General features: G+C 44.2%; 1 protein-coding gene across 3 annotated transcripts in view; it reads left to right on the top strand.

Annotated features, from left to right (window-relative positions):
• The window catches only part of LOC143289706 (cGMP-dependent protein kinase 1-like), a 362,793-nt gene that overhangs the window by 245,943 nt on the left and 91,850 nt on the right, over positions 1-25,000 (top strand). For all 3 annotated transcript variants that reach the window (XM_076598769.1, XM_076598760.1, XM_076598778.1), the window contains exon 6: positions 20,241-20,346. In XM_076598769.1, the coding sequence (XP_076454884.1) occupies positions 20,241-20,346 (106 nt within the window). The remainder of the gene's footprint in view (positions 1-20,240; positions 20,347-25,000) is intronic.

Genomic DNA, 25,000 nt, shown 5'->3' with positions numbered 1-25,000 from the left:
ACGCACACACACACATGCACTAACACACACACACATACATATGCAAGCACGCTCACACACACACACACATGCACGCACACACAAACACACATGCACGCACACACACTTACATACACACACACACACAGGCGCGCACGCACGCACATGCATACACACACATATGCAAGCACGCACACACACATGCACTCACACACACACACACACACACACACACACACACACACACACACACACACACACACACACACACACACACACACACACACACAGAGATAGCGAGTGACAGAGAAATGAATTGCGAAACAGTCCCCAATAATCGTAAGGAAACAATGAGCCAGGAGTGTGCGGAGCCAAGCAAGGTCACTCAGATTGTGGAGAGAGTGTGTATGTCCAGAGGATGATGACAAGGAGAGAGCTGCGGCCACACAGACAGGGGGTGGGGTGATGGATCGTTGACGTCTGATCTCCGCCCTTTCCATTTATTCCAACACATCCATGACCAGTGTGGGCTGATGATGTGATCACGCCTGCCAAGTGTTGGCAGTCTTGTGAAGACTTTTTGGCTTTTGAGTTTGTGTGTGTGTGTGTGTTGTGTGTGTGTGCGTGCGTGCGTGCGTGTTTGTGTGTGTGTGTGTGTGTGTGTGTGTGTGTTTTCTTATTTAAACAAGTGTGTGAAAATATAATGACAATCATGTTATTAACCAGTATTGTTCTTGTTGATGTTGTTGTTGCTGATGCTGCAGCTATTTTTTTTATTTTCCTGTCGTCGCATGTACCTGTAGAAAACAAAAAAAATCTCCGTGTGCCTATTTAGCTGTATGTACGTCAGCGTATCCATTAAATTTTCCCACAAAACCAGTAACTGAAGAGAAACAGATAATGTACATCACGGAACGAAATGAAAGATCGAGCAGAAGCATTAAAATCATCGCTTTCTTTTTGCAGAGCATGTGCTGGTGCATTACTCCACAGCTGCCAACAAGGGACGTGTAGAGCATCTGATGAGCGCTTCTCTCAGCGAAACAACTTTCATTTACCGAAGCCTATAAATCTCTCATATGCATAAATTAGTCACTGAGCAGTTTCGTTTTTAAGACTAAAGATTCCAGCCACTACACGTTGTCAGACTCTACGATTTGCAAGAGTCAGTGACAATATCATTATATCTTGTGGTCTCTTTTGCCTGTGTTCGAGAGCAGTTATGTCCCATAAATTCTTAATGGAAGTGTCCTGTGCGTGCCTGCACCCATCGTGAACACAGCGCAGGCCTCCAAGGGTGGTGCAGGATTGTTCCAAGGGCGGGTGGAGACAGTGCTTCTCTGGGTCCTCCCCAGCACCTACGGGTGTTTCTCTTTCTTCTATAACTTGTACTCTCCGGTGGTGTGAAAACGAGAAGGAGAATGAGTGTGGGATGAAGGAGGAAATAGGAGGTGTGTATTTTGGCATGGTTCAGTCAGACGCTTGTGAGAGGGGAGAGAAATCTGAGATCACATCAAAACGTTTACCTCCCACACCCCTACACACACACACACACACACACACACACACACACTCGCCCTATTTCCCCTCCCTCTGCCCTCAAACCCCATCTGCCAATGCTCAGTGGAGTGACAGTTCGCTATACAGCTTTTATATTTGCTGCGGGTTTTTTTTTCTTTCTGTACTTGGCTGCTGAGTGGGCAGTGTGTGAAGATGGCTGATTGCGGAGTGCCACTTGGCTGACAATGTCTGATGGTGGGGAGATAGATGTACTATGTTTACCATGCCAAGTGCTGGGTGGCGAGCGGCTGCGTGGGGTGGGTCGGGGGAGGGGGGGGGGTGATGATGCGGAGTGAAAAGAGCAAGGAGAAGAATTGAAACTGATACTGTCGGCAGGGTGTTGACCGCCTCCGCGCGCTAGATTGAGAGAGATAGAGAGAGAGAGAGAGAGAGAGAGAGACAGAGATGTTTAATGAATTGAGTCGGCCATTTTCTGGTTTCTTCCCTGCTTACCTACACACGAACTTCAACTTTTACAAATCGCCACAGACATCCTGTCTGTCTTTTCCCTTAGAAAGCATTCTCAATCCCTTGTCATGGATTCCAAATTCTATGTCCAAGTATCTGGATCAGGTTCAGCTGCCTGTTTTTGAATAATAAAACCACGAATAAGGATGATAATGGTATCATAACAAGTCGACAATAATTCATCTGTAGTCTTGTTTGTGGTTTTAGATATTATTTCACTAACAAAATAGCCATGTAAAGCCTTTAATCACAACACTGTTCGAGAAAGTGTTTTTACAACTGGGCATCAAGAAAATTCACTGAAGTCATTATCCATAGTACTGTACTTCATGGTAGATACATGACACCTGGTTACAAACAGCAGGTATTAATGGGTGGCTTGACATAATACGGACACTGAGCGATTTTCTCGACGGGCGCAATAGCCGAGTGGTTAAAGCGTTGGACTGTCAATCTGAGGGTCCCGGGTTCGAATCACGGTGACGGCGCCTGGTGGGTAAAGGGTGGAGATTTTTACGATCTCCCGGGTCAACATATGTGCAGACCTGCTAGTGCCTGAACCCCCTTGGTGTGTATATGCAAGCAGAAGATCAAATACGCACGTTAAAGATCCTGTAATCCATGTCAGCGTTCGGTGGGTTATGGAAACAAGAACATACCCAGCATGCACACCCCCGAAAACGGAGTATGGCTGCCTACATGGCGGGGTAAAAACGGTCATACACGTAAAAGCCCACTCGTGTGCATACGAGTGAACGCAGAAGAAGAAGAAGAAGAGCGATTTTCTCTTTTGTTCAGGTAGCATAGACATTTTTCAGGGTGAGCCGAGAGACTATACCCAGGTCTTCCGGACCCCCACCCTCATGTGACGAAAAGTAAACAGTATCAAGATCTAAGGGAGAACGGTCGTAAGCCTAAGACGTCTCCCATGATTGTGTTAGCAACAGAGCCACTTGATGTAGTTGATGGTAGTTGAGTGTGTTGTTGGTTGGTTAATTGGTTCTGTGTGTGTTTGACTCAATGAGAGGATTTTGGAGAGGATTTTCCCCGTTTCGTCGATTGGTCTTTCCCGTATTATTTGAATCCAGATTTTTTTCTGCTTCCTTGTGTGTGTGTGTGTGTGTGTGTGTGTGTGTGTGTGTGTGTGTGTGTGTGTGTGTGTGTGTGTTCGTATTTGTTTGTTTTTATTCTTAGCAAATAATGCAGACTACAACTCAAATCAGTTTACACCGGATTCAGGAAAGTGGGCGTCACCAACTATAAGCTATAAGCAGCAATACACTTCCATTATCTCTGCTTGTTGTTCAGTGTGAAAGCTGCAGGGGATGTTCATAAACAATAACAGCTTCCTGCCAGTGTGCCAACAATTAACGGGAGAGAGTCTGACCCGTTCACGTGCTCTCTCATTCTGTGAACATGTACGTCTGAGCTCGTCTTCTGTGTAGTCGGAGTGGACTACTCTGAGCCCTTCCCCTTTGGCCGCGGACTGAAGTAAGGCTGCGTGTTGGCTGCTGCTCTGTGTGGGTGGGTTCTTCTTCCTTGACTTCCTGCAACACTGAGTCTGTCACTGATCGTCTGGTCTTCACAGCATGTGACTGGAAGATGCTCAACCTTTTCTGGCCTGAGACTAAGACGGAAGCTTTTTTTTTTTTCTTTTTTTTTAGGTGTATTAGGCGGTAGGATTTATTCTTCAGGTGTAGTAAGCGGTAGCTGTGACTGGAATGTCATGTTTTATGCCAGAAATGACCCTTGCAGTCGGGTGGGCAAAGAACATATGAATTGGATTGAAGTGGATGGAGTTTGGCTCTTTCTTTCGCCACCTTAGGCAGAGTAGATGTCTGCTGTAAAGCGAACCCACTCTGAGAATCCGATTCATCCATTGGAGACAAGGAATACTGTATACAAATACACAGGCTGACTTTGATACCCTTCATCTTTCTTTGAACGTGCTGCTGCAGAGACGAAGACACGGTCAGTTTGAGACGAGGGTCAGAAGGTCCTCATCCTCAATAATGCCACTGTTCATGTAACATTACATTCCGTCCTAGTCTGTGGAGTGATGGCCTAGAGGTAACGCGTCCGCCTAGGAAGCGAGAGAATCTAAGCACTCTGGTTCGAATCACGGCTCAGCTGCCGATATTTTCTCCCACTCCACTAGACCTTGAGTGATGGTCTGGACGCTAGTCATTCGGATGAGACGATAAACCGAGGTCCCGTGTGCAGCATGCACTTAGCGCACGTAAAAGAACCCACGGCAACAAAAGGGTTGTTCCTGGCAAAATTCTGTAGAAAAATCCACTTTAGGAAAAACAAATAAAACTGCACGCAGGGAATAATACAAAAAAAAAAATGGGTGGCGCTGTAGTGTAGCGACGCGCTCTCCCTGAGGAGAGCAGCCCGAATTTCACACAGAGAAATCTGTTGTGATAAAAAGAGAAATACAATACAATACAATACAACACAATACAACACAATACAATACAATACAGTTACGTGCAGGAATTTCGCTCGCTTGCACGTACACCGTTGTTGACCGAAGGACAGTGGGAACGATTTAAAGGTTTACTCTGTGGCGAGCTTTACCTCTGATCGAAGACACAATGGAGAAGAATTGACCGGACAAGTTAGACACGTGCTCATTGCCCCAGATGGTCGGCACGCACACACACACTGTGATTATAATGTGACGCCCTCTCATACAATAGAACTTAAGCCTCCCTTCGAAAATGTTAGTAATTGTGACACAAGGAACATCACTTGGGCGTCGACACACATGAAGTTCCTTCTCAGCTGTTGTTGCTATGAGCGGATGAGATGATTATCATCATGCTGGCATACACAGAAACCGCCCTTCTCCAACTTCTGAAAGCTGCTTTGAACAGTGCGTTGACAATTGTCGTTATCTTCCAGATATAGAAAGGAGGAATAGTACATCCTTGAGAGAGAGAGAGAGAGAGAGAGAGAGAGAGAGAGAGAGAGAGACTGGACACAGGAGAGAGAGAAAGAGAGAGAGACTGGACACTGGAGAGACAGAGAGAGAGTGGATACTGGAGAGAGATAGAGAGACAGACTGGACACTGGATAGAGAGAGAGAGAGAAACTGGACACTGGAGAGAGAGAGGGGAGAGTGAGAGAGAGACTGGACACTGGAGAGAGAGAGAGAGAGACTGGACACTGGAGAGACATAGAGAGACTGGACACTGGAGAGAGAGAGAGTGGATACTGGAGGAAGAGAGAGAGAGAGACTGGACACTGAAGAGAGAGAGAGAGACTGAACACTGGAGAGAGAGAGAGACTGGACACTGGAGAGAGACTGGACACTGGAGAGAGAGAGAGAGAGAGAGTGGATACTGGAGAGGAGAGAGAGATAGACTGGACACAGGAGAGAGAGAGAGAGAGACTGGACACTGAAGAGAGAGAGAGACTGGACACTGAAGAATGAGAGAGAGAGAGAGAGACTGGACACTGAAGAATGAGAGAGAGAGAGAGAGACTGGACACTGAAGAATGAGAGAGAGAGAGAGAGAGAGAGACTGGACACTGGATAGAGAGAGAGAGACTGGACACTGGAGAGAGAGAGAGACTGGACACTGGATAGAGAGAGAGAGACTGGACACTGGAGAGAGAGAGAGAGACTGGACACTGGAGAGACAGAGAGAGACTGGACACTGGATAGAGAGAGAGACTGGACACTGGAGAGAGAGGGAGAGAAAAACTGGACACTGGAGAGAGAGAGAGACTGGACACTGGAGAGACAGAGAGAGAGAGACTGGACACTGGAGAGAGAGAGAGACTGGACACTGGATAGAGAGAGAGAGACTGGACACTGGAGAGAGAGAGAGAGACTGGACACTGGAGAGACAGAGAGAGACTGGACACTGGATAGAGAGAGAGACTGGACACTGGAGAGAGAGGGAGAGAAAAACTGGACACTGGAGAGAGAGAGAGACTGGACACTGGAGAGACAGAGAGAGAGAGAGACTGGACACTGGAGAGACAGAGAGAGAGAGACTGGACACTGGAGAGACACAGAGAGAGAGAGAGAGAGAGAGAGAGAGAGAGACTGGACACTGGAGAGACAGAGAGAGAGAGAGAGAGAGACTGGACACTGGAGAGACACACAGAGAGAGAGAGAGAGAGAGAGAGACTGGACACTGGAGAGACATAGAGAGAGAGAGACTGGACACTGGAGAGACAGAGAGAGAGAGAGAGAGACTGGACACTGGAGAGACACAGAGAGAGAGAGAGAGAGAGAGACTGGACACTGGAGAGACACAGAGAGAGAGGGAGAGAGGGAGAGAGAGACTGGACACTGGAGAGACACAGAGAGAGAGAGAGAGAGACTGGACACTGGAGAGACACAGAGAGAGACTGGACACTGGAGAGAGGGAGAGAGAGACTGGACACTGGAGAGACAGAGAGAGACTGGACACTGGAGAGACAGAGAGACTGGACACTGGAGAGAGAGAGAGAGACTGCACACTGGAGAGACACAGAGAGAGAGAGACTGGACGCTGGAGAGACAGAGAGAGAGAGAGAGAGAGACTGGACACTGGAGAGAGAGAGACTGGACACTGGAGAGAGAGAGAGACTGGACACTGGAGAGACACAGAGAGAGACTGGACACTGGAGACACAGAGAGAGACTGGACACTGGAGACACAGAGAGAGACTGGACACTGGAGAGACAGAGAGAGAGACTGGACACTGGAGAGAGAGAGAGAGAGAGAGAGAGAGAGAGAGAGACTGGACACTGGAGAGAGAGAGAGAGAGAGAGAGAGAGACTGGACACTGGAGAGACAGAGAGAGAGACTGGACACTGGAGAGAGAGAGAGAGAGAGAGAGAGAGACTGGACACTGGAGAGACAGAGAGAGACTGGACACTGGAGACAGAGAGAGACTGGACACTGGAGAGAGAGAGAGACTGGACACTGGAGAGAGAGAGAGACTGGACACTGGAGAGACAGAGAGACTGGACACTGGAGAGAGAGAGAGACTGGACACTGGAGAGACAGAGAGACTGGACACTGGAGAGACAGAGAGACACTGGACACCGGAGAGACAGAGAGAGAGAGAGAGAGAGAGAGAGAATTCGATGTTCTTATGTAGGCATAGCTCAACAGCTCTTTTTTTTTTTTCTCAGCAAATTTCCGAAGCCTGCTGTGATATTCATGGACAGGAGGTCCATTTTAATTGATAAACGGAGAAACGCCGACAAAGAGTGTTTTCAACACCATCCGGGTAGGATAACTCTGCTAGAACTCTTTCCATTTGTTCCCCCTGTCACCGACAGCACGTAGGAAGGAATAGAAACAGGAAATGATGATGACAGCCAAAAGAACACTTCCTTTGCGTTAGCTGTGCTTGACTATGCTAACTGCATGCATGTATATGAATGTGTATTGTGTGCGCGTGCGTTTATCCAAGTTTGTGCCTGCCTATGTGTGCGTATGTGTTAGGGTAGCTGTTAGATACACATGTATTGTTAAAATGTATGTACGCAGTGTGTGTGTGTGTGTGTGTGTGTGTGTGTGTGTGTGTGTGTGTGTGTGTGTGTGTGTAGTCATATTTTGGTGTGTGCATGTAACATAGATGTAATGTTTTATGTTAACAAAGCGTTTTTGTAAAGCACCTAGAGCAGATTTCTGGATAGTGTGCTATATAAGTATCCATTATTATTATTATTATTATTATTATTATTATTATTAAGACAACAACAGTAGCAGTAACAACCGTGTGCAGCAACACAAAGTGGAGACAACCAGCCGAGGAAAACGTAGATTTCCAGTGTCAGCAGGGATGTAGGTTTTATTCTTGATGTTTGTTATCATACTATTAAGCATAAGCATAAAAATGTTGCCAGGGGACAACATTTTTGTTGTCATTTGGTGTTTTTCAGTGAATCAGTATTCACAGTCCTTCCTTTTAGATATTATTATTAGTAGTAGTAGTAGTTCTTTTTTATGTATATGTCTATTATTTATTTATTTATTTATTTATTTATTTATTTATTTATTTACTTATTTATTTATTTACTTATTTTATTTTATTTTATTTTATTTTTATTTTTTTTCTCAAGGCCTGACTAAGCGCGTTGGGTTACGCTGCTGGTCAGGCATCTGCTTGGCAGATGTGGTGTAGTGTATATGGATTTGTCCGAACGCAGTGACGCCTCCTTGAGCCACTGATACTGATACTGTTTCGTGTAATTCTTCTTCTTCTTCTTCTTCTTCTTCTTCTTCTTCTTCTTCTTCACCACCACCACCATCATCATCATCATCTGCGTTGGTCAACAATAGCCACGTTCTCTCGTTTCCATCATGGCATGTAGGCAGCCATAATCTGTGTCCGTATTCTACACCACCATGAAATAAGGAAAACTGTTCCTTTCTCCAGACCTCTGCCATCTTGCTGCCTTCCTCAGTTTCTGTGCCTCTGTGCCTGTTTCTGTCTTTCTCGCGGTCTTTGTCTCGGTCTGTGTTACTTTGTCTCTCCTGTGTCTGTGTTACTTTGTCTCTCGTCTGTCTGTGTTACTTTGTCTCTCCTGTGTCTGTGTTACTTTGTCTCTCCACTGTCTGTGTTACTTTGTCTCTCCTGTGTCTGTGTTACTTTGTCTCTCCACTGTCTGTGTTACTTTGTCTCTCCACTGTCTGTGTTACTTTGTCTCTCCTGTGTCTGTGTTACTTTGTCTCTCCACTGTCTGTGTTACTTTGTCTCTCCTCTGTCTGTGTTACTTTGTCTGTGTTACTTTGTCTCTCCTGTGTGTGTTACTTTGTCTCTCCTGTGTGTGTTACTTTGTCTCTCCACTGTCTGTGTTACTTTGTCTCTCCACTGTCTGTGTTACTTTGTCTGTCCAGTGTCTGTGTTACTTTGTCTCTCCTGTGTCTGTGTTACTTTGTCTCTCCGGTGTCTGTGTTACTTTGTCTCTCCTGTGTCTGTGTTACTTTGTCTCTCCTCTGTCTGTGTTACTTTGTCTCTCGTCTGTCTGTGTTACTTTGTCTCTCCACTGTCTGTGTTACTTTGTCTCTCCTCTGTCTGTGTTACTTTGTCTCTCCTGTGTCTGTGTTACTTTGTCTCTCCACTGTCTGTGTTACTTTGTCTCTCCACTGTCTGTGTTACTTTGTCTCTCCTGTGTCTGTGTTACTTTGTCTCTCCTGTGTCTGTGTTACTTTGTCTCTCCTGTGTCTGTGTTACTTTGTCTCTCCTGTGTCTTGTGTTACTTTGTCTCTGCTGTGTCTGTGTTACTTTGTCTCTCCTCTGTCTGTGTTACTTTGTCTCTCCTGTGTCTGTGTTACTTTGTCTCTCCTGTGTCTGTGTTACTTTGTCTCTCCTGTGTCTGTGTTACTTTGTCTCTCCACTGTCTGTGTTACTTTGTCTGTGTTACTTTGTCTCTCCTGTGTCTGTGTTACTTTGTCTCTCCGGTGTCTGTGTTTCTATGTCTCTCGTCTGTCTGTGTTACTTTGTCTCTCCTGTGTCTCTGTTACTTTGTCTCTCTGGTGTCTGTGTTTCTTTGTCTCTCGTCTGTCTGTGTTACTTTGTCTCTCCACTGTCTGTGTTACTTTGTCTCTCCGGTGTCTGTGTTACTTTGTCTCTCCTGTGTCTGTATTCCTTTGTCTCTCCTGTGTCTTGTGTTACTTTGTCTCTCCTGTGTCTGTGTTACTTTGTCTCTCCTGTGTCTGTGTTACTTTGTTTCTCCACTGTCTGTGTTACTTTGTCTCTCCACTGTCTCTGTTACTTTGTCTCTCCTGTGTCTGTGTTACTTTGTCTCTCCTCTGTCTGTGTTACTTTGTCTCTCCTCTGTCTGTGTTACTTTGTCTCTCCTGTGTCTCTGTTACTTTGTCTCTCCTGTGTCTGTGTTACTTTGTCTCTCCACTGTCTGTGTTACTTTGTCTCTCCTCTGTCTGTGTTACTTTGTCTCTCCTGTGTCTGTGTTACTTTGTGTCTCTACTGTCTGTGTTACTTTGTCTCTCCAGTGTCTGTGTTACTTTGTCTCTCCACTGTCTGTGTTACTTTGTCTCTCCTGTGTCTGTGTGTGTTACTTTGTCTCTCCACTGTCTGTGTTACTTTGTCTCTCCACTGTCTGTGTTACTTTGTCTCTCGTCTGTCTGTGTTACTTTGTCTCTCCTGTGTCTGTGTTACTTTGTCTCTCGTCTGTCTGTGTTACTTTGTCTCTCGTCTGTCTGTGTTACTTTGTCTCTCCTGTGTCTGTTACTTTGTCTCTCCTGTGTCTGTGTTACTTTGTCTCTCCTGTGTCTCTGTTACTTTGTCTCTCTGGTGTCTGTGTTACTTTGTCTCTCGTCTGTCTGTGTTACTTTGTCTCTCCACTGTCTGTGTTACTTTGTCTCTCCTGTGTCTGTGTTACTTTGTCTCTCCTGTGTCTGTGTTACTTTGTCTCTCCACTGTCTGTGTTACTTTGTCTCTCCTGTGACTGTGTTACTTTGTGTCTCCTGTGTCTGTGTTACTTTGTCTCTCCTCTGTCTGTGTTACTTTGTCTCTCCTGTGTCTGTGTCTCTCCTGTGTCTGTGTTACTTTGTCTCTCCTGTGTGTGTGTTACTTTGTCTCTCCTCTGTCTGTGTTACTTTGTCTCTCCTGTGTCTGTGTCTCTCCTCTGTCTGTGTTACTTTGTCTCTCCTGTGTCTGTGTTACTTTGTCTCTCCGGTGTCTGTGTTACTTTGTCTCTCCTGTGTCTGTGTTACTTTGTCTCTCGTCTGTCTGTGTTACTTTTCTCTCGTCTGTCTGTGTTACTTTGTCTCTCCACTGTCTGTGTTACTTTGTCTCTCCTGTGTCTGTATTACTTTGTCTCTCCTGTGTCTGTGTTACTTTGTTTCTCCTGTGTCTGTGTTACTTTGTCTCTCCTCTGTCTGTGTTACTTTGTCTCTCCTGTGTCTGTGTTACTTTGTCTCTCCGGTGTCTGTGTTACTTTGTCTCTCCTGTGTCTGTGTTACTTTGTCTCTCGTCTGTCTGTGTTACTTTTCTCTCGTCTGTCTGTGTTACTTTGTCTCTCCACTGTCTGTGTTACTTTGTCTCTCCTGTGTCTGTCTGTGTTACTTTGTCTCTCCGGTGTCTGTGTTACTTTGTCTCTCCTGTGTCTGTCTGTGTTACTTTGTCTCTCCTGTGTCTGTGTTACTTTGTCTCTCCTGTGTCTGTGTTACTTTGTCTCTCCTCTGTTTGTCTCTCCGGTGTCTGTGTTCCTTTGTCTCTCCTGTGTCTGTCTGTGTTACTTTGTCTCTCCTGTGTCTGTGTTACTTTGTCTCTCCTGTGTCTGTCTGTGTTACTTTGTCTCTCCACTGTCTGTGTTACTTTGTCTCTCGTCTGTCTGTGTTCCTTTGTCTCTCCTCTGTCTGTGTTACTTTGTCTCTCCTCTGTCTGTGTTACTTTGTCTCTCCACTGTCTGTGTTACTTTGTCTCTCGTCTGTCTGTGTTACTTTGTCTCTCCTGTATTTGTCTGTGTTACTTTGTCTCTCCACTGTCTGTGTTACTTTGTCTCTCGTCTGTCTGTGTTACTTTGTCTCTCGTCTGTCTGTGTTACTTTGTCTCTCCAGTGTCTGTGTTACTTTGTCTCTCCTGTGTCTGTGTTACTTTGTCTCTCCTCTGTCTGTGTTACTTTGTCTCTCGTCTGTCTGTGTTACTTTGTCTCTCGTCTGTCTGTGTTACTTTGTCTCTCCAGTGTCTGTGTTACTTTGTCTCTCCTGTGTCTGTGTTACTTTGTCTCTCCTCTGTCTGTGTTACTTTGTCTCTCCTGTGTCTGTGTTACTTTGTCTCTCCTCTGTCTGTGTTACTTTGTCTCTCCTGTGTCTGTCTGTGTTACTTTGTCTCTCTTCTGTCTGTGTTACTTTGTCTCTCCTGTGTCTGTCTGTGTTACTTTGTCTCTCTTCTGTCTGTGTTACTTTGTCTCTCCAGTGTCTGTGTTACTTTGTCTCTCCTGTGTCTGTGTTACTTTGTCTCTCCTGTGTCTGTGTTACTTTGTCTCTCCACTGCCTGTGTTACTTTGTCTCTCCTGTGTCTGTGTTACTTTGTCTCTCCTCTGTCTGTGTTACTTTGTCTGTCCACTGTCTGTGTTACTTTGTCTCTCCGGTGTCTGTGTTACTTTGTCTCTCCTGTGTCTGTCTGTTTTACTTTGTCTCTCCTGTGTCTGTGTTACTTTGTCTCTCCACTGTCTGTGTTACTTTGTCTCTCCTGTGTCTGTGTTACTTTGTCTCTCCACTGTCTGTGTTACTTTGTCTCTCCTGTGTCTGTGTTACTTTGTCTCTCCACTGTCTGTGTTACTTTGTCTCTCCTGTGTCTGTGTTACTTTGTCTCTCCACTGTCTGTGTTACTTTGTCTCTCCTGTGTCTGTGTTACTTTGTCTCTCCTGTCTGTCTGTGTTACTTTGTCTCTCCTGTGTCTGTGTTACTTTGTCTCTCCACTGTCTGTGTTACTTTGTCTCTCCTGTGTCTGTGTTACTTTGTCTCTCCTCTGTCTGTGTTACTTTGTCTCTCCTGTGTCTGTGTTACTTTGTCTCTCCTCTGTCTGTGTTACTTTGTCTCTCCTGTGTCTGTGTTACTTTGTCTCTCCACTGGTCTGTGTTACTTTGTCTCTCCTCTGTCTGTGTTACTTTGTCTCTCCTGTGTCTGTGTTACTTTGTCTCTCCACTGTCTGTGTTACTTTGTCTCTCCTGTGTCTGTGTTACTTTGTCTCTCCTCTGTCTGTGTTACTTTGTCTCTCCTGTGTCTGTGTTACTTTGTCTCTCACTGTCTGTGTTACTTTGTCTCTCCTGTGTCTGTGTTACTTTGTCTCTCCACTGTCTGTGTTACTTTGTCTCTCCTGTGTCTGTGTTACTTTGTCTCTCCTCTGTCCTGTGTTACTTTGTCTCTCCAGCTGTCTGTGTTACTTTGTCTCTCCTGTGTCTGTGTTACTTTGTCTCTCCTTGTCTGTGTTACTTTGTCTCTCCTGTGTCTGTGTTACTTTGTCTCTCCTGTGTCTGTGTTACTTTGTCTCTCCTGTGTCTGTGTTACTTTGTCTCTCCTGTGTCTGTGTTACTTTGTCTCTCCTGTGTCTGTGTTACTTTGTCTCTCTCTGTCTGTGTTACTTTGTCTCTCCTGTGTCTGTGTTACTTTGTCTCTCCAGTGTCTGTGTTACTTTGTCTCTCCTGTGTCTGTGTTACTTTGTCTCTCCTCTGTCTGTGTTACTTTGTCTCTCCTGTGTCTGTGTTACTTTGTCTCTCCTGTGTCTGTGTTACTTTGTCTCTCCTCTGTCTGTGTTACTTTGTCTCTCCTGTGTCTGTGTTACTTTGTCTCTCCTGTGTCTGTGTTACTTTGTCTCTCCTGTGTCTGTGTTACTTTGTCTCTCCGTCTGTCTGTGTTACTTTGTCTCTCCTGTGTCTGTGTTACTTTGTCTCTCCTGTGTCTGTGTTACTTTGTCTCTCCTCTGGTTCTTCCCTGTTGTTACTTTGTCTCCCTCTGTCTGTGTACTTTGTTCTCTCCTTGTCTGTGTTCTTGTCTCTCTGTCTTTGTACTTTGTCTCTCCTGGTCTGTGTTACTTTTCTGTTACTTTCTCTGTGTCTGTGTTACTTTGTCTCTCCTGTCTGTGTTACTTTGTCTCTCGCTGTCTGTGTTCTTTGTCTCTCCTGTCTGTGTTACTTTGTCTCTCCTTGTCTGTGTTACTTTGTCTCTCCTGTGTCTGTGTTACTTTGTCTCTCCACTGTCTGTGTTACTTTGTCTCTCCACTGTCTGTGTTACTTTGTCTCTCTTCTGTGTTACTTTGTCTCTCTGTCTGTGTTACTTTGTCTCTCCTGTGTCTGTCTCTGTCTCGTGTCTTGTACTTGTCTCTCCTTGTCTGTTTACTTGTCTCTACTTGTCTGTGTACTTGTCTCTCCTGTGTCTGTGTTACTTTGTCTCTCCACTGTCTGTGTTACTTTGTCTCTCCACTGCCTGTGTTACTTTGTCTCTCCTCTGTCTGTGTTACTTTGTCTCTCCGGTGTCTGTGTTACTTTGTCTCTCCTGTGTCTGTCTGTGTTACTTTGTCTCTCCTGTGTCTGTGTTACTTTGTCTCTCCACTGTCTGTGTTACTTTGTCTCTCCTGTGTCTGTGTTACTTTGTCTCTCCACTGTCTGTGTTACTTTGTCTCTCCTGTGTCTGTGTTACTTTGTCTCTCCACTGTCTGTGTTACTTTGTCTCTCCTGTGTCTGTGTTACTTTGTCTCTCCTGTGTCTGTGTTACTTTGTCTCTCCACTGTCTGTGTTACTTTGTCTCTCCACTGTCTGTGTTACTTTGTCTCTCCAGTGTCTGTGTTACTTTGTGTCTCTACTGTCTGTGTTACTTTGTCTCTCCAGTGTCTGTGTTACTTTGTCTCTCCACTGTCTGTGTTACTTTGTCTCTCCTGTGTCTCTGTTACTTTGTCTCTCCACTGTCTGTGTTACTTTGTCTCTCCTGTGTCTCTGTTACTTTGTCTCTCCTCTGTCTGTGTTACTTTGTCTCTCCAGTGTCTGTGTTACTTTGTGTCTCTACTGTCTGTGTTACTTTGTCTCTCCAGTGTCTGTGTTACTTTGTCTCTCCTGTGTCTCTGTTACTTTGTCTCTCCTGTGTCTCTGTTACTTTGTCTCTCCTGTCTGTGTTACTTTGTCTCTCCAGTGTCTGTGTTACTTTGTCTCTCCACTGTCTCTGTTACTTTGTCTCTCCACTGTCTGTGTTACTTTGTTTCTCCTGTGTCTGTGTTACTTTGTCTCTCCTGTGTCTTGTGTTACTTTGTCTCTCCTTTGTCTCTGTTACTTTGTCTCTCCTGTGTCTGTGTTACTTTGTGTCTCCACTGTCTGTGTTACTTTGTTTCTCCACTGTCTGTGTTACTTTGTTTCTCCTGTGTCTGTGTTACTTTGTCTCTCCTGTGTCTCTGTTACTTTGTCTCTCCTGTGTCTGTGTTACTTTGTCTCTCCTGTGTCTCTGTTACTTTGTCTCTCCTGTGTCTCTGTTACTTTGTCTCTCCTGTGTCTGTGTTACTTTGTTTCTCCACTGTCTCTGTTACTTTGTCTCTCCTGTGTCTCTGTTACTTTGTCTCTCCTGTGTCTCTGTTACTTTGTCTCTCCTGTGTCTGTGTTACTTTGTCTCTCCTGTGTCTGTGTTACTTTGTGTCTCTACTGTCTGTGTTACTTTGTCTCTCCAGTGTCTGTGTTACTTTGTCTCTCCACTGTCTGTGTTACTTTGTCTCTCCTGTGTCTGTGTGTGTTACTTTGTCTCTCCACTGTCTGTGTTACTTTGTCTCTCGTCTGTCTGTGTTACTTTGTCTCTCCTGTGTCTGTGTTACTTTGTCTCTCCTCTGTCTGTGTTACTTTGTGTCTCCACTGTCTGTGTTACTTTGTCTCTCCTGTGTCTGTGTTACTTTGTCTCTCCTGTGTCTGTGTTACTTTGTCTCTCGTCTGTCTGTGTTACTTTGTCTCTCCACTGTCTGTTACTTTGTCTCTCCTGTGTCTGTGTTACTTTGTCTCTCGTCTGTCTGTGTTACTTTGTCTCTCCTCTGTCTGTGTTACTTTGTCTCTCCTGTGTTTTTTGTGTTACTTTGTCTCTCGTCTGTCTGTGTTACTTTGTCTCTCCTGTGTCTGTGTTACTTTGTCTCTCCACTGCCTGTGTTACTTTGTCTCTCCGGTGTCTGTGTTACTTTGTCTCTCCACTGTCTGTGTTACTTTGTCTCTCCACTGCCTGTGTTACTTTGTCTCTCCGGTGTCTGTGTTACTTTGTCTCTCCTCTGTCTGTGTTACTTTGTCTCTCCGGTGTCTGTGTTACTTTGTCTCTCCACTGTCTGTGTTACTTTGTCTCTCCTGTGTCTGTGTTACTTTGTCTCTCCTGTGTCTGTGTTACTTTGTCTGTCCAGTGTCTGCGTTACTTTGTCTCTCCTGTGTCTGTGTTACTTTGTCTCTCCTGTGTCTGTGTTACTTTGTCTCTCCACTGTCTGTGTTACTTTGTCTCTCCTGTGTCTGTGTTACTTTGTCTCTCCTCTGTCTGTGTTACTTTGTCTCTCCTGTGTCAGTGTTACTTTGTCTCTCCACTGCCTGTGTTACTTTGTCTCTCCTGTGTCTGTGTTACTTTGTCTCTCCTGTGTCTGTGTTACTTTGTCTCTCCTGTGTCTGTGTTACTTTGTCTCTCCGGTGTCTGTGTTACTTTGTCTCTCCACTGTCTGTGTTACTTTGTCTCTCCACTGTCTGTGTTACTTTGTCTCTCCTGTGTCTGTGTTACTTTGTCTCTCCACTGTCTGTGTTACTTTGTCTCTCCACTGTCTGTGTTACTTTGTCTCTCCTCTGTCTGTGTTACTTTGTCTCTCCACTGTCTGTGTTACTTTGTGTTACTTTGTCTCTCCTGTGTCTGTGTTACTTTGTCTCTCCACTGTCTGTGTTACTTTGTCTCTCCACTGTCTGTGTTACTTTGTCTCTCCTGTGTCTGTTACTTTGTCTCTCCTGTGTCTGTGTTACTTTGTCTCTCCTCTGTCTGTGTTACTTTGTCTCTCCTCTGTCTGTGTTACTTTGTCTCTCCACTGTCTGTGTTACTTTGTCTCTCCTGTGTCTGTTACTTTGTCTCTCCTGTGTCTGTGTTACTTTGTCTCTCCTGTGTCTGTGTTACTTTGTCTCTCGTCTGTCTGTGTTACTTTGTCTCTCCTCTGTCTGTGTTACTTTGTCTCTCCTGTGTTTTTTGTGTTACTTTGTCTCTCGTCTGTCTGTGTTACTTTGTCTCTCCTGTGTCTGTGTTACTTTGTCTCTCCACTGCCTGTGTTACTTTGTCTCTCCGGTGTCTGTGTTACTTTGTCTCTCCACTGTCTGTGTTACTTTGTCTCTCCACTGCCTGTGTTACTTTGTCTCTCCGGTGTCTGTGTTACTTTGTCTCTCCTCTGTCTGTGTTACTTTGTCTCTCCGGTGTCTGTGTTACTTTGTCTCTCCACTGTCTGTGTTACTTTGTCTCTCCTGTGTCTGTGTTACTTTGTCTCTCCTGTGTCTGTGTTACTTTGTCTGTCCAGTGTCTGCGTTACTTTGTCTCTCCTGTGTCTGTGTTACTTTGTCTCTCCTGTGTCTGTGTTACTTTGTCTCTCCACTGTCTGTGTTACTTTGTCTCTCCTGTGTCTGTGTTACTTTGTCTCTCCTCTGTCTGTGTTACTTTGTCTCTCCTGTGTCAGTGTTACTTTGTCTCTCCACTGCCTGTGTTACTTTGTCTCTCCTGTGTCTGTGTTACTTTGTCTCTCCTGTGTCTGTGTTACTTTGTCTCTCCTGTGTCTGTGTTACTTTGTCTCTCCTCTGTCTGTGTTACTTTGTCTCTCCTGTGTCTGTGTTACTTTGTCTCTCCGGTGTCTGTGTTACTTTGTCTCTCCACTGTCTGTGTTACTTTGTCTCTCCACTGTCTGTGTTACTTTGTCTCTCCTGTGTCTGTGTTACTTTGTCTCTCCACTGTCTGTGTTACTTTGTCTCTCCACTGTCTGTGTTACTTTGTCTCTCCTCTGTCTGTGTTACTTTGTCTCTCCACTGTCTGTGTTACTTTGTGTTACTTTGTCTCTCCTGTGTCTGTGTTACTTTGTCTCTCCACTGTCTGTGTTACTTTGTCTCTCCACTGTCTGTGTTACTTTGTCTCTCCTGTGTCTGTTACTTTGTCTCTCCTGTGTCTGTGTTACTTTGTCTCTCCTCTGTCTGTGTTACTTTGTCTCTCCTCTGTCTGTGTTACTTTGTCTCTCCACTGTCTGTGTTACTTTGTCTCTCCTGTGTCTGTTACTTTGTCTCTCCTGTGTCTGTGTTACTTTGTCTCTCCTGTGTCTGTGTTACTTTGTCTCTCCTCTGTCTGTGTTACTTTGTCTCTCCTGTGTCTGTGTTACTTTGTCTCTCCTCTGTCTGTGTTACTTTGTCTCTCCTGTGTCTGTGTTACTTTGTCTCTCCTGTGTCTGTGTTACTTTGTCTCTCCTCTGTCTGTGTTACTTTGTCTCTCCTGTGTCTGTGTTACTTTGTCTCTCCACTGTCTGTGTTACTTTGTCTCTCCTCTGTCTGTGTTACTTTGTCTCTCCTGTGTCTGTGTTACTTTGTCTCTCCTGTGTCTGTGTTACTTTGTCTCTCCACTGTCTGTGTTACTTTGTCTCTCCACTGTCTGTGTTACTTTGTCTCTCCTGTGTCTCAATCAGTCAATGTTTGATTGTTTTGTCTCCTTGCTCTTTCCCAAACCCCCTATCACTATCTTTGAAAACACAGTTATGTAAAGTGTATTAAGTATTGGTTTAAACTGTTGAAGATGCCCCAGCGTAGATTTTAAGTATCGGTTTAAACTGTTGAAGTTGCCCCAGCGTAGACTTTAAGTATTGGTTTAAACTGTTGAAGTTGCCCCAGCGTAGACTTTAAGTATTGGCTGAAACTGTTGTAATTGCCCCAGTGTAGATTTTAAGTATTGGCTTGAACTGTTGTAATTGCCCCAGCGTAGACTTTAAGTATTGGCTTAAACTGTTGTAACTGCCCCAGTGTAGATTTTAAGTGTTGGCTTAAACTGTTGTAATTGCCCCAGCGTAGACTTTAAGTATTGGCTGAAACTGTTGTAACTGCCCCAGCGTAGACTTTAAGTATTGGCTGAAACTGTTGTAACTGCCCCAGCGTAGACTTTAAGTATTGGCTGAAACTGTTGTAACTGCCCCAGCGTAGACTTTAAGTATTGGCTTAAACTGTTGTAATTGCCCCAGCGTAGACTTTAAGTATTGGCTTAAACTGTTGTAATTGCCCCAGTGTAGATTTTAAGTATTGGCTTAAACTGTTGTAATTGCCCCAGCGTAGATTTAAGTATTGGCTGAAACTGTTGTAACTGCCCCAGCGTAGACTTTAAGTATTGGCTTAAACTGTTGTAACTGCCCCAGCGTAGACTTTAAGTATTGGCTTAAACTGTTGTAATTGCCCCAGCGTAGACTTTAAGTATTGGCTTAAACTGTTGTAATTGCCCCAGCGTAGACTTTAAGTATTGGCTTAAACTGTTGTAATTGCCCCAGTGTAGACTTTAAGTATTGGCTTAAACTGTTGTAATTGCCCCAGCGTAGATTTTAAGTATTGGCTGAAACTGTTGTAACTGCCCCAGCGTAGACTTTAAGTATTGGCTTAAACTGTTGTAATTGCCCCAGCGTAGACTTTAAGTATTGGCTTAAACTGTTGTAATTGCCCCAGCGTAGACTTTAAGTATTGGCTTAAACTGTTGTAATTGCCCCAGCGTAGACTTTAAGCATTGGCTTAAACTGTTGTAATTGCCCCAGCGTAGACTTTGTAAACAGACATACGATATGATGTTATCCTACAAAGAGAAGGGGAAATAAAACTGGGCTTCTTGTGTAAGAAGTGTAAGAAACGTGTTGTCAGAAAATGGGTTCGCAATTGCGTGGCTGTGTCAAGGTGTGGGGTATGAGCAAACGTTAATTTCAGAATTCAGACCCAGACTGCTTCATTTGTTTAAACAAAATTGGCATTCAGGCATAGAAAGTAAGGATAAGTACAGCTGGTTCCATTCATTTAAAAGGTGTATTTCCAGCTGAAAAATTCCTAACTGTTATTACGAATAAGTGGCATCATACAATGCTTGCCCAATTTAGATTAAGAACTCTTGGCTTTAATGCCAACAAAAAATGGTTTATGCCAGGTACGTCCACAAATTCTCCATGTCCTTTGTGTAATTCAATAGTTGATGTTGGTTACTAATATTTTTTCTTCAGAGAAGGAACTTTTGTTTCATTATTGATTTGGCTTTCACCATTTCATTCGTTTAGTATAATGGTTTTTATAAACTGAAAGTATGTTGATGCATTCACCCATGTCATAAGAACCTCATGGCCAATGACATTGAAGTGTCAAAGCGTCAAAAAAGCGTCTCTGTACATATGTGTGCGTGCGTGCGTTGTGTGGTGTGCGTCCATTTGCGTAAGTGTGTTTGTGTGTGCGTGCTTTTGTGTATGTGTGTGTGTGCTCGCCTGCATTTATGCATGTGTGTTTGTATGTGTGTACATGTGTGCATGTGTCTTTATGTAAGTGGGCGTGTGTTTCAGTGTGTGTGTTTGTGAATGTGTGGGAGAGAGAGAGAGAGCGAGAGGCAGACGGGCGGACAGACCGAGAGCTAATTATCATAGAATACAAATTCATCTTGAGTGCGTACTGTTAACGTATAGCATACTTTCAACATTACAAAACTAAACATTCTGTAAGCATTCTCACAGAAACAGTATCCCCTGATTTTGTCCACGGTGTAGAACAGACGCGTCTTGTGGTTATTTGTTACAGCCCTAGTGAACTGCCGGCTATGGGCGATCGACAGACCATGTTTCCAGAGCATCATGATGAGAACAGGGCTGCTACGACACACAGAACACATGGTCTTCTTACGAAGGTGAGTGTATGCGTTGGTCCCTTCCTATGTGTGCTTCTTTCATCGTCAGAAGCTGTACTTTTTTGTTTTTTTTCGTCTGAAATTGTTAGGATGATACTCGAGTGGTTAATGCCTTGGTCCGTCATCTAGTTCCGTTAAAAAAGTTTATAGAAGATGCGATGGGGAATGTATGGATCCATCTGCACGCTTTGGCATCTCTTTGAGGCTTGAAACTTCGGTAATATTTATGAAACTTGAGGTTCACTGACGAATTAACTGATAATGATTTATTTGGTGGATGATTGGTAGAGACAGATTGGTTTATTTTAATTGATTGATTGACAAGATTGACTTATCTGTTGATCCCTGATGGATCTATTTTAATTGACTGATTGACATGATTGACTTACTTATTGATTTTTTTTCTCAAAAGTAAAATTTCCTTGTTTGTTCAAGCTGTAATTTTCACTGCAGTAATCTCTTTTTGCTATAATTTTTTTAATCGACGTGAATGTCTGTTTTTTTGTTTGTTTTTTGTTCTGTACCAGGCATCGACTTTTCAAAGCCTGGTTCATATTTTTTTTCCTGTTATTATTTTCTTTGACGAACTGTTCAATCGTTAAAGGAAAGATGAATTGGCATCCTTTGTGGTAAGAAATTCTTTTAAGATTTTTTTTTTTTACATCAGAAGCATGACCCAGTCAAAATCGATAACGCGTCAAAAATATAAATAAATAAATAAAATTAAAAAATAATGATAAAATAAGAAGAAAAAAAAGCGCAACAGAAAAGTCTGGAGATCTGGCCAGTTGCATTGCTTGGTTCTAACTTTTTGACAGTTACACGTGACTTAATGCCTACGTTGACCGAACTACGCCATTGGCCAGTTCCATACTAGTAACACACAGTTAGCAGCAGGTTACGACTATACCAGGCTCTTCCGTCCGAGCAATGCAACTGGCTCCTGGTCACGATGTGAGGGGCGCCATCTGAGATGCTGAACAGTTCAGTCAGTTTAACTCTCTCCATACGAACGGCGAAAGAGACGACGTTAACAACGTTTCACCCCAATTACCATCATCAAAATATTGCAAGCGGAAGGCTCTTATACTGAAGAGGTGAATGTTGACAAAGATACCACAATTCTGACGACGGAAGCTAAAGCTTGGGTCATTCAGATACCCACTGGACATCCAGTCTGTGTAGAGGAGAAGAGAGGACTGGCCGTACTGAGTGATTTAAGTGTCGCAGCGCCCGGACTAGGTGGTCCATAGACGCCACACCACATGAGACCGAATTTACTGCTCTCATATATGTGGCCCACAAAAGACATGAAAGAAAGATTACGAGACCGCGAATGTCCCGAACGCTCTCCGTTATCAGTTTAACTCACTCAGTACGGCCAGTCCTCTCTTCTCCTCTACACAGACCCATAGGATGTCCAGTGGGTGTCTGAATGACCCAACCTTTAGCTTCCGTCGTCAGAATTGTGGCCTTCTTTGTCAACATTCACCTCTTCAGTATAAGAGCCTTCCGCTTGCAATATTTTGATGATGGTAATTGGGGTGAAACGCTGTTAACGTCGTCTCTTTCGCCGTTCGTATGGAGAGAGTTAAAGAGGTGATGTGGAGATAGGTGTGAGCCATCCCTGGAGTCCTCGCCCTTATCTCCCGCAGCTAACTGCACAGAAAAAAATATAGGCCAGAAGGAGAAGAATTATCTGATATTCTATGAAAAAAGTTCTACTCTTGGTGTGCTTTTTTTACATGTGAGTTTAAAATTGTCTCTCTTTTTTCATGAATTAAATTTTCGATTAAAAATAGTCATAAGCCGAACTGCATTGGGAAGGAAGTTAATTTTTATCCCTTGTCCCTTTCCTTCTCCCTGACCCAAGGCCTCTATTCCCGCTCTCTCATCTGAGGACAGCTCCTTTTCCTTTTTTCCTGACAGACATCATTAAGCGTAAAAAAAGGCCCAATAAAATATCTTGGTAGTCCGTCTTGTCCGATGATGACGTCTATGTGCCTCTCAGACGAATGCGAATGAAATATGTCACAATTTCTCAATTTATTTCGGTAGCAAGAAATAACACATTGCATTTCATTTCCCAGATACTGTAATCTGTCATGGGGGAAGGAGAGGGGGTAAGAGAGGGGCTGGGAGAGGTGGTAGAAGTGGGAAATGGGTGGGGTTATTAGAATGAGCAGTCTCCGATCTTGCCGACACATTTCCCTTTCCCTGAACCCCCGTATCCCGGAGAAAAGAGCGTTTTTGTCGAAACTCCATAATCATTCTCCAAGCTCCACACGCCAAGCGGCTGATTATTCTGGTTATTGCACCAGCATAAAGGAAAACTGCTGCAAATCTTCTCCCTGGAGCATCGCTGAAAAAAAAAAAAAAAAAAAAAAAAAAAAAACAGATCAAAGTGATGAAAAGATGAAAGTGAGCTGTTCATTACAGAAGCCTCTCCATCCAACCCCCCACTCTTCCCCCCTCCAGCGGACATGCTCGCATGTAATCAACACAGTCAACAAGGCGAGGCCTCAAACTGCTTGATTTAATCCTTTCCAATTTCAGAATCGCCGTCATGGTCATCAGCATTATTATAACTCCCAATGAGTTTAGCTTTCTTAATTTCCTTACTTGTGATTTTGAGGGAAAAAAAGAATTTAGTTGGCCGGAATGCGGAAGGGGGTTAATTTTAACCCCTCATCCTCTCACGACACACACCCTTTCCTTCCTTCCCCTGCTTGGAAAGTACCTGTTCCGGGCAGCTACTGTGAGGCATACAGAATTGAATGAAATACCGAATGAAGTCTATAACCATCTCAACGAAACATATAAATATACTTATTTTCTTCAAGTGGCAAAACGATTGCGCAGTATGATATTCTGTCAAGAAATCGTGCTTAGCACTTTACTGTTCAAGCTTCAGAATCTGTCTTGGGGCAAGGGGAGGGGGGCGGGGGTGTTAGGGGTGAGTTAGGTGGGGACGGGGTTGTGGAAATGCGGAGAATGCGATCTTTTCGTGATCCCTTTACCTGGTATTGAACAGTTTTGTCGCAACTCTGTTGTCAAATCCCTAACGAGAACCAGCATGTGATTCTCCAGCCTGTGGGAAAGAACGGAATAGCTGCAGGTCTTCAAAACTTGAGCGTTGCTCTATTAAATCCCGTCAGTGAGCTATTTATTATGACACCCCCCCCCCCCCCCCACCCAAGCAGATATGCTTGCTTGTAATCAACACAGTGAACAAGGGGAGGCCCCAGACTGCTTGATTTAATCCTTTCCAATTTCAGAATCACCCTCCTCATCGTCGTCATTTTGGTAAACCCCTAATGAGTAGAGAATATACTTACTTTCTTTATTTGTAAATTTAAAAAAAAAGGCCTATTTGATTATTTGATCTGAATCCGGGGGGAAGCTGATTGTAATCAGTTGTTCTCTAACTACATCCCGCCCCCTTCCTCGCTCCCATCACCTCTAACAATGTCAGCCTTCCCATGCTTGGACGCCATCTGTTAAAGGCTGCCATTGTGAAGCATAGAAAGCTGAATAAAATGAATCTATAACCATCCGAATTAAATATAAATTATAACCATCCAAACACAGCAGGCCTATATGAGAACCCAAATGAAACAAATAACTGTATCTAATATCTTCCATTGGCAAAACGATTGCGTCAAGAGATGGCGCATTGCCCTTCACTGCTGAGACTTTTGGTTCTGTCATACGGTAAGAGGGTGGGTGGGGTGGGGTGGGGGGGGGGGGGGGGGGAGTGTGTCGAGGGTGAGTGAGGTAGGGATGGGGTTGTGAGAGTGCGGAGAATGCAATCTTTCCGTGATCCCGTATCCTTGTCGAAACTTGATTGTTGAAACTCAATATGATATTGTCGAAGCCCACATGAGAAGCGACGGCTGATTCTGGTTATTACACCGGCCTAAAACAAAACAAAAATTAAAACACACACATACACACACACACACACACACACACACACACACACACACACACACACACACGCACACACACACACACACACACACACACACAAAACCATTGCTGCATATCCGCTGCTTCCTGACTGAGCATCGTTCCGCACAATTGCGAGAAGTGACGAGAAGGTGAAGGTGACCTTTTCATTACTGAAATCCCCGAAGTGGACACTCTTGCATGTAATCTACACAGCCAACGAGGCGAGGCCACGAACGGCTTGATTGATTTAATTCGTTTCCAGTCATCGTCTCCGTCATTGTATTTTCGTCATCTTTGTTACCAGTCAGTCTATCCTGTCTCCGAGAAGAAAAAAAAAGACAATGAAATCAACTCTGCCGGATGATTTTTTGGCACCACCTGAATCTAAAATTCTGATTTTTATTCTCACATTTTTATTCTTCTAACCATTAATGAGTGGCCTTGATCAGAATCCAAAGGGAAGCTGATTTTGACACCCGTCCTGACGGGCGCAATAGCCAAAGTGGTTAAAGCGTTGGACTTTCAATATGAGGGTCCCAGGTTCGAATCACGGTGACGGCGCCTGGTGGGTAAAGGGTGGAGATTTTTACGATCTCCCAGTTCAACATATGTGCAGACCTGCCAGTGCCTGAACCCCCCTCGTGTGTATACGCAAGCAGAAGATCAAATACGCACGTTAAAGATCCTGTAATTCATGTCA

This window comes from Babylonia areolata, chromosome 1 (assembly GCF_041734735.1).
Source record: "Babylonia areolata isolate BAREFJ2019XMU chromosome 1, ASM4173473v1, whole genome shotgun sequence".
Classification (NCBI taxonomy): domain Eukaryota; kingdom Metazoa; phylum Mollusca; class Gastropoda; order Neogastropoda; family Buccinidae; genus Babylonia; species Babylonia areolata.
The sequence above is the reverse complement of the archived record's forward strand: the minus strand, read 5'-3'. Positions and strand labels throughout refer to the sequence as shown.